This window comes from Theropithecus gelada, chromosome 1 (assembly GCF_003255815.1).
Source record: "Theropithecus gelada isolate Dixy chromosome 1, Tgel_1.0, whole genome shotgun sequence".
Classification (NCBI taxonomy): Eukaryota; Metazoa; Chordata; class Mammalia; order Primates; family Cercopithecidae; genus Theropithecus; species Theropithecus gelada.
The window spans coordinates 127,566,076-127,575,856 of NC_037668.1; the positions used below are offsets into that span (position 1 = coordinate 127,566,076).

At 36.3% G+C, this 9,781-nt stretch overlaps 1 protein-coding gene across 2 annotated transcripts in view; it reads left to right on the top strand.

Annotated features, from left to right (window-relative positions):
- Positions 1 to 7,195, top strand: part of PLPPR4 (phospholipid phosphatase related 4) — a 45,223-nt gene extending 38,028 nt beyond the window's left edge. The window contains exon 6 of one of the 2 annotated variants that reach the window (XM_025391811.1): positions 3,294 to 7,195. In XM_025391811.1, the coding sequence (XP_025247596.1) occupies positions 3,294 to 4,619 (1,326 nt within the window). In that variant the 3' untranslated portion in view covers positions 4,620 to 7,195. The remainder of the gene's footprint in view (positions 1 to 3,293) is intronic. The other variant, XM_025391802.1, reaches the window with a different exon arrangement.
- The last annotated feature ends 2,586 nt before the right edge of the window (positions 7,196 to 9,781 follow it).

The following is a 9,781-nucleotide window of genomic DNA, read 5'->3' on the forward strand; positions in this document are numbered from 1 at the left end:
TAAACCAAAGTTTAAAATGGAAAACATGCAGAGAATATTTTGCACTATAATAACTTCCTTGCAATATATTTTAAATTTACAAGGAAATGGCCACATCTCCATTCTATGCCAAAACACATATCCCACTTTCAACAGAATCATTTATTGAACTCTTACTATGAGCCAAAAATTGTAATTTTAAAAAGATTTTTGAATTTTGTCTTTATGCCCACCAAACAGGAGGTGGGCAGGGACTACTATTGATAGTATAATTATAATGTTACAGATGAGGAAAGTGATTATTGCCAAAAGTAAGGTTAGTGGAAACAAAAATTTAGTTAAAGGTTATATAACTTTCCCAACACCACAAATTTAGCACTTGAGTGTTACTGTGGTACAATTAGTATTGACTTCTTTAACACTACTCTTTTTTCAAGAGTGATCTTCCTCTAAGGGAAATATCCTCAGCATAAGGAAAGTGAGATTGTCCATTTCATTTTGTCATGCATGCATGCATTCATGCATTTTACATTTATTCAATATCTAATCTGTGCCAGGGATTGTATTGAACATGAAAACACTGAGAAATAAGATGTATTCTTTAGAAGTTTACAATGTAAAGATTAACATAAATATAAATGGTTACAACATGTTCAATGATATAACAGGGTATGAACAAAGTATTTTGGAAATAGCAAACTGCCTAAGGACGTTAGAAAACACGTCACAAAAGTGATGTGTGTGTGTGTTGCTGTTGTTGTTGTTGTTTTTAATGAGAGTTCCATGGGATAAAGAAAGGAGGGAGGGCATTCAAAAAGAAGAAACTACATATGCAAAGAGACAGGCATCTGAAAAAGCAAGTGGAAGTGGAAGGTAGGGGAACAGGAGGAAGGAGACATAATGGTCAGATTTCCAGCATTGAACACTGGATCGATGATGACTTCATTAGCAGACCAGGTAAATGACAGATGAAGCAGATTTGTAGGGGTAAAGGGAGTTGAGGGGATCAATTGAATCAATAACCAGTTGAGTAGTTGCTTCTGGAGTTCAAAAAAGCAATTAGTACTGGAGAAGGATATTATTTAATGGAAGTACCATTGTAGTTAGTACGGGTATATAAAATTGCCAGATCATAAAAATAAAAGGGAGCCAGGGAATACCAATAAACAAGTGACAAGCAGAAGAAAAGGCAATAATGAAAGAAACTAAGAAGAGCTGACAGAAATAAAAATAAATTATCTGTAGCTACAGTTCTCAATCATGTGGTCTTAGTGCCCTTGGAAAGGTATTACAAGAAAATGATTACCGAAATACAGGTAAAGGACTGAAGTATGCTATAATTTTATACGTTTTTTTTTATTTTCATAAACCAGCATAGTCAAGATTGTTACTTTAAAAGTTATTCTTACTCACATGCATTCTTCAGTGCAGGAGAAAGGGATCAAATTAAAGTTAGTGTGCCAGAAATTGTGCATAAGCCTGGGTTGCCTATAGGAGTGTTGGCAATGTGCATTGCAGAAGAAATAAAGAAGACTGGAAATGCCACTCTCTAGTTTATGTATCGCTTTTTGCATGTGTGTCATTTCATGATGTCCTGGAATTAGTGTGGGATTTATAGCCCAAAGGATTTGATTATGAATCCAGATTTTCCTCCACTTAGCCAAGACACACAGCTTCTCAGAAGCCTGTTTCTTCACCTACAAAATAAAGATACTAACTCTCTGTCCCATGTCATAACAAGAATTAAACAACTACAGTTATGTATCGCATAATGATATTTTGGTCAACCATGGACCACATATATAATACCACAATGATCCCATAAGATTAAAGTACTGAATTTTTTCTATATGTTTTCTATATTTAGATATGCAAGTGCTTACCATTGTGTTACAATTCCCTAGAGTATTCAGTATAGTAACATGCTGTAGGATTTTGCAGCCTAGGAGCAATAGGCTATACCATAGACCCTAGGTGTGTGGTAAGCTATACCATCTAGATTTGTGTAGGTGAACTTTATGATGTTCACACAATGACAAAAGCACCTGTCAATGCATTTCTTACAATGTATCCCTGTCATTAAGCGACACATGGCTGTACTTGTACGGAGAGCTTATAGTTTAGTGGAAGATTTTCCCCAACTTACAAATTTAAGTACAATTATTAATAGAATTCATGTAGGGATTGCTCATTCTGGGGAGAGCATAGAAAGATACTTAGAAGAAGGAATTAAACTACTCGAAGAGGCAGGAGCTTGACTTTATTTCATTTCTGTCTGCACTCTTGCCCTAAAATTGGAAAATTTTCAGTTCTAAGCCAATGTTTTGTTCATTGTTAAGCATTCTATAAAATGTTAAATCAATTTTTTTTTGTTTTGACTTGAAAAGTAGACAGTGGTTACCTCCTTTTGAAATTAGCATGCAAAATGCAAATCGGTGTCTGCTGCTTGATTTTATCTCTAAACCAAGTATCTCAAAAACTGAAAGTCCAGCAGGGATTAAATCTTCTATGTACCAAAAGGGTAATGATTTTGAGGCTGAACTTTAGGCTTTTTCCAAATTTTGCTTCCCAAATCTAAAAAAAAAAAAAAAAAAAAAGATACACTGTGTATGAAGAAAAAATTAAATAAAATCTGGCTCAAATTTAGTGCAATGGTACTAAATTGATCAAAGAGTATTTCCCAATTTATGACCAAGTTTAAATCAGGAAAGAATCTAGGTGCCCCAGTCTGGTGATGGTTTTTGCCCTCTCTTCCAAGAGCACCCTGTACAATGCCGAACACACAAGGCTGTACTCTGTGTGGGTAGCAATAATACATGTCTCTGACCTTATTTCAAAACCAGATATCATGTTTTATGAATGATATATTGTTCTATATTTTGTACACCTCTTCTACTTTCCATCATATGATTGAAAATGGAAGGTAAAATAAATCATTTAAGCCATTTGAGATGTCACTCAACAAGAAGTTCCTAAATCCGGAGAAATGAATTGCTTTGAAAAGCAGGAAAAAAAGTCCTTATTTCTCTCTTGTCTGCTTTTTCTTCTGAAAAAATACACAAGATAAGACTGACAAAAACATCCAATAGGATGGAGAAAAGAATGGGGTTCACATTGCTGAGCAATTCATGCAGTGATTTATGATATAACTAACTATTTCCCTGCAAAAATATAGTTTTCATGTTTCATTATTTGTATTAGTCAATGGTGTGTAAGAAGCATATACCTATGTATGTACTTCAGTGGGTATTCTAAGGAAATCCTCGTGACAGTCTTCTAGTGCATGATATTTATTGCTTTTTCTCAAACACTAGGGCTTATATGCTGTGGGGAATTTCCTGCCCAGTGATGAGAGTATGTTTCAGCACAGAGACGCCCTCAGGTCTCTGACAGACCTCAATCAAGATCCCAACCGAGTTTTATCTGCTAAAAATGGTAGCAGCAGTGATGGAATTGCTCATACGGAAGGCATCCTCAACCGAAACCACAGAGATGCCAGCTCGTTGACAAACCTCAAAAGAGCAAATGCTGATGTGGAAATCATTACTCCACGGAGCCCCATGGGGAAAGAGAACATGGTTACCTTCAGCAATACCTTGCCGCGAGCCAATACCCCATCTGTAGAAGACCCTGTCAGAAGAAATGCGAGCATTCACGCCTCTATGGATTCCGCTCGATCAAAGCAGCTCCTCACTCAGTGGAAGAATAAGAATGAAAGTCGAAAGTTGTCCTTGCAAGTTATAGAGCCTGAGCCTGGACAGTCACCACCCAGATCCATAGAAATGAGGTCAAGCTCAGAGCCTTCGAGGGTAGGGGTGAATGGAGACCACCACGGTCCTGGTAACCAGTACCTCAAGATCCAGCCTGGCGCCGTCCCCGGATGTAACAACAGCATGCCTGGAGGGCCAAGAGTATCCATTCAGTCCCGTCCTGGGTCCTCACAATTGGTGCACATCCCTGAGGAGACTCAGGAAAACATAAGCACCTCCCCCAAAAGCAGCTCTGCTCGGGCCAAGTGGTTAAAAGCTGCTGAGAAGACTGTGGCCTGTAACAGAAGCAACAGCCAGCCCCGAATCATGCAAGTCATAGCCATGTCCAAGCAGCAGGGTGTCCTCCAAAGCAGCCCCAAGAACACTGAAGGCAGCACGGTCTCCTGCACTGGCTCCATCCGCTATAAAACCTTGACAGACCATGAGCCCAGTGGGATAGTGAGGGTTGAGGCTCACCCAGAGAACAACAGGCCCATCATACAGATCCCGTCCACTGAAGGTGAAGGCAGTGGCTCCTGGAAGTGGAAAGCTCCTGAAAAAGGCAGCCTTCGCCAAACTTACGAGCTCAACGATCTCAACAGGGACTCAGAAAGCTGTGAGTCTCTGAAAGACAGCTTTGGTTCTGGAGATCGCAAGAGAAGCAACATTGATAGCAATGAGCATCACCACCACGGAATTACCACCATCCGCGTCACCCCAGTAGAGGGCAGCGAAATTGGCTCAGAGACGCTGTCCATTTCTTCTTCCCGCGACTCCACCCTGCGGAGAAAGGGCAACATCATTCTAATCCCTGAAAGAAGCAACAGTCCTGAAAACACTAGAAATATCTTCTACAAAGGAACCTCCCCCACCCGGGCTTATAAGGATTGAGTGATGTCCATTCCATCATTTGGGCTACTCCCAAAAGACCATTTGTCGATTCTACCTGTGCTCTGTTCCAGCGAATTGGGAAGTCTCACCAAGCTAGATTGTCCACCATCAGCCCAGAACTCTGTAACTTTTCAGAACCGCTATACTCAAACTTGTAGATCTCACATCAAGGAGAGGGAAAAGCACAATGCAAGAACCTAACTAACGTGATGGTGTGAAGAGTTTTCTTAAGACGTGTCGTCAAACATAAAAGGTTTTGCAGAAAGCAGTATCAAAAGAAAGTGGTTTTCTTCAAATGTATACTATTTTACTTCCTGAATGTGCCAACTTTGGGGATTTTTCTTTATAGTGAGCTGTGGGAACCCAGAACACACACGTTTTCCCTACAGCAGAGGCCATGCAGCATTATATATTCATTTTGCAGAATCTGCACCTACAGCTCAATACGGTTGGTGCTGATTATTATAGTACATATACCATGTAAACTCTCAAACTCTATTTAGCTGTGAAATAGTGGTGTGCAATTCCTTGTTAAAGAAATGCTACTTTATTAAGAAGATGCTGGCTGCTTTGTGTTAGAATAGGACACCCCGCAGCTTCTCTGTAGTGGCTCTGTCACAGTCAAAAAAAGAAAAGGTTTTTGTGCGTTTCTTCAAAATTCTGCTTTCTTCAACATCAAAAATTGTGTAGGAATATTTTCAGTGAAAGGGAATAACTATTACTTTTCTGCATAGTTTTTCTGCTGCTTCCTTTTTATTTAAGTATAGGTACTGCTAATGAATCTGTTTTCTTAGTGAGTAAATTTGCATAATTTTATAAATATATTATTTTAGAGAATTTTTTGAAATGTTGTGATCATATTTTGCTTTCTATGGCTTCTCCTTAACTTAATTTTTTGATGTTATAGATACGTTCTCCTACTTTAAAAGCAAAAATAACAATTGACATTCCTTGAGCAAAATATACTGCTGTGAATTTGCAAACAAGAAATCTGAGCCAAAACTTGACATTGTGGGTTACATTGCCAGAAATGTTGGTCAAGTTTGCCCTTAGATGTCTACAACTAGCTGGCATAGGTTGCCATCTTAACAAGTAATCTAAAAGTCCCTTTTCGTTCTACATTATTAACTTTTTTTTTCTATATCCTGCTGACCAGTAAATTAGAGCCACACTGGTTAAGTTCGACCCTTGTCTCTAAAACATTTTTGTTAATTGGACACCAAGAGGAAGAATCTGAAAAAAAAAAATGCATATTGGTAAGTCAAAGTAGCTCACGGTATAAATTAAGAGTGACTTCAAAATATCTGAATACGCGCAGTTTTAGTTTAATATGCAAACAACCATTTTTGCTACCTATCCTGAATCAAGCCTTGAGCCTAAATCAAAGGAAACCAATACCATTGATAATAAGAAGATAAAAACAAAATATTTTGGAGTGTTTTCCAACTTAAAGTATGAAGACATATTCAGTTCTTGGAACGTAGTATTAAACCTTTTTAACGCCATTTCATAAGAATTCTGATATATACTTGATGATTGCCAAGGGGATGAGAGGAAACCACAGAGATGGTTGATCTAATCTTAGCTCACTTTCCAATGATAGAAGGAGTTGTTTACAGATGAATAGTATCACATCATTATCAATTTCTACATGAAAAGGGCAGAGCTTTCTAGAAAAACCAACCTTCTAAGGCATTAGGAATTTAGCTGAAACCAGCAGAATTGAAAACTCTGGCAATAAAACATGGACTCGACCGTATCCCTTCTGGCAATTTCCTTCTCAGAGAGGGGAGTGGGAATAAAATGTTGCCTTCCCCACTTCTCACCACCACCACCATCATGATGCTTCTACTGGCTTTTGCCAGTTTGTAGAGGGAAAGGTGGGTTGGTTTTAGTGCTCCGAAGAACAAAAACAAACAAACAAAAACCCCTGCTACAGCATTTCAGGTGCAGTATGATATTTCCTAATCTTTCCTATTTCTTAACAAAAGATTTTAAAGTACTTCTCTAGTCATTGAAGTTTTTTTTTTCTTTACATAAATATTGATATATTCTTTTTCTACTCAAAGTGCCAAAGGCTACAGTTTTTAATGACTTAACAAATTGTACCACATTGTTAAGGACATGTAATGACAGACACTAGAACTCAGACCTCTGCATGTATATTTGATAACATGTCTTTTGTAAAAAAAAAATTACAAAAAAATTTGTTTACATTCCACTGGTACCTTAATTTAAAATAAATCAGACTAACAGGTGGTATCTCTTCTTAGTGTTCTATTTATCTTATTTGCTAATGGGAGCACTTCTTCCTTTGTTAGGCTGTGCTTTACTGATAAAACCAAGTATTGAATAAAGAGAGTTAATTATCTTTTTAAAGTAAATAAAATTATGAAAATATATATAGTATATATAAAGTATTGTGTTTAATAAAATGTTATGCAATGTTTTCCAAACTGATAAAGTTTGTAAAGTGCTATAAATGTATTTTGTTAAGTACAGATAAAAGCTATTGTGTGAGTATATTGTGCTAAAATCATAGAAATAAAGATTAGATTTCTTCATCAAAATTGGAATATTTTTGTTTTTACTTCAGAGTCTGAATAGATGATGGCTTGGCTTGTAAGAAAATAACTGAGGAAATAAGAATAAATCAGAATTGATTAAATTCATAATCAATGAATTTAATACATAAACATAAATGTAATACATCATCAATATTTAGGAATGGGTTACAACTAAGAAAGAAAAGTTTCTCAATCTATGACATGTTTTCTTATTGTTTAGAATTTTATTTTATGCTTATTGAAGGCAGTTTTTTATACTTTAAACGTATTTTTGCATATCAATGTTACAGTGTATAAAAAAGAAAATATGAAGGACTTGACTAAGAATAGTTGATGTACTTATTTTCCCAAACAGTAGTGCCCTTTATGCCATCATGGCCATTGGCGCTGCAGCTTTTCTTAAAAGAATGCTTCACCATTAACTCCACGATATTCTTCCGAGCCATTAAGACTCATTATATGAATTTTACTGCTGATGATTTGTACATCTAACTAGAAGGTATTAGCACAAGTTTTTAGACCATAACCAGAACTTAGGATTTACTCAAATGGTCCTAAGGAGTTTGTTGAGTGATATGTGAAGTTACAAATGTCCAGTAATGCCACCAAGTTCATGTAGCTGTCCAATTGCAACCAAGCTCATACATACCAGGCAACAACATCACAATCGCTACCTGGCCAACAGCCAATGTAAGATACTGTTGATTGTAGGAAACATCCTGGTTTTAGAGAAGTTAACATGTGAAAAAAAAAAATGTGTATCTTATATAATGGGTGAAATACAGTTTCTCTAGGTCTTTAAATTAAACTTCTCTAGGTCTTGATTTTTTCATTTCTAAAATGGGGACATTCAGCCATATTTCCCTTTCTAAAGGATGTCCTAAAGTTCTCAATTTCTATGGATTATCATTATGTATTTTATCCAATGAGCAAAAACTGGTAAGAAAATAGGAAATAACTTAATGATCTAAAATAAGTAACTATTTAGTATTGCCATCTTTGACTACAAGGTTAATAGAAGCAAGCCAACTGGGGTTGCTGAAAGCCTACATCAACCATTTCACCACATAACATATCAAAACAGGTAGCCTGTATACGTATATCCCTGGTCCTAGTACCTTTCTTATGAGGCAACAGGTGAGTAGATTCTTGGTTATTATATACTTAGGAAGCTATCATTAAGGGCCCTATTATTTCTGTCTTTTATAGGTCAAGTCTTTACTTTATGTCTATGGGTAATTTCATATTACAGGTCAAAGGGAATATGAACATGTATGCGTGATTCAGAGAGTAATTTAATTAAAATAATATGAATAAAAAATAAAAATGAATTAAGATGATTTAATCTAAATTTAATCTAAACAAAAACAACAACCATGACTTGGAAAATTGGCAAAGGCCTTTTTGTGACTGGATATTTCATTTCCTCTGCTTAAATATGTTTCTGACTTTATTCTGTAAAAAGATTCTAAGATGCTCTAGGATCAGATGTTCCCATTTGAAGAAAGCATATATTTCAGTAACAGTATATAGATCGCAAGTAAGCTCTATTAATAGAAGATCCCCATTGACGATGCTTTCAAGTTGAAAGAATATTTAGATGAGCCATTTGATATAGAAGTGACTTTTATTTCACTGTCCAAACAATTGTTAGCCAAAGAAAGTTCCTAATTTTGTGTATTTGTGCACCACAGTTAATGACAAGTAAAACTATAACTCTGCCACCAATTCTACTTAAGAAACTTGAATGCCCTTTTCATCTCCTTTACTCCCCTACCTTAAGATTCTGTCATTGCCTATAAGAAAAATGTATCTAAATTCTAAAGTTACATTTTTAAAATGGTACAACTGACCATTAGATGAATGAGTTTAAAGAAGAGAAAATATGAAAATTGCATTTGTATAAAATCTCATTTTCTATTTATCACCTTTTATGCCTGGCTACTTCCTTATAAGAGTGAAAGAAAGGAACTCAAGGATAAGCCTCTTTGTCGTTAAAAAGATGATATAAGGCCAGGCATGGTGGCTCACACCTGTAATCCCAGCACTTTGGGAGGCCAAGGCAGGCGGATCTCCAGAGGTCAGGAGTTCAAAACCAGCCTGGCCAATGTGGTGAAACCCCATCTCTACTAAAAATGCAAAAATTAGCTGGGCATGGTGCCAGGCACCTGTAATCCCAGCTACTCAGGAGGCTGAGGTAGAAGAATCCCTTGAACCTGGGAGGCAGAGGTTGTAGTGAGCAGAAATCATGCCACTGCACTCCAGCTTGGGCGACAGAATGTGACTCTGTCTCAAAAAAAACAAAAAAAAAAAAAAAAGAAGAAGAAGAAGAAAAGAAAAAAAAGATGATATAGCAGTGACATCCGTCATTTATAATTCACTCGATTGACCCCAACTAGATCCAGTTTAACTTTTCCTTTCATGAATCGTGCTTTTAAGGTCAAATCTAGAATATAAAAATAATTCTCAAAACTCAACAGTAGAAAAAAAACAGAGTAAATAAAAAACAGTAAAAAAGTAAAATAAAAATGGACAAAAATACAAAAATATGTACAGAAGTTTCACCAAAAAAGCATGTACAGATGGCAAATAAAC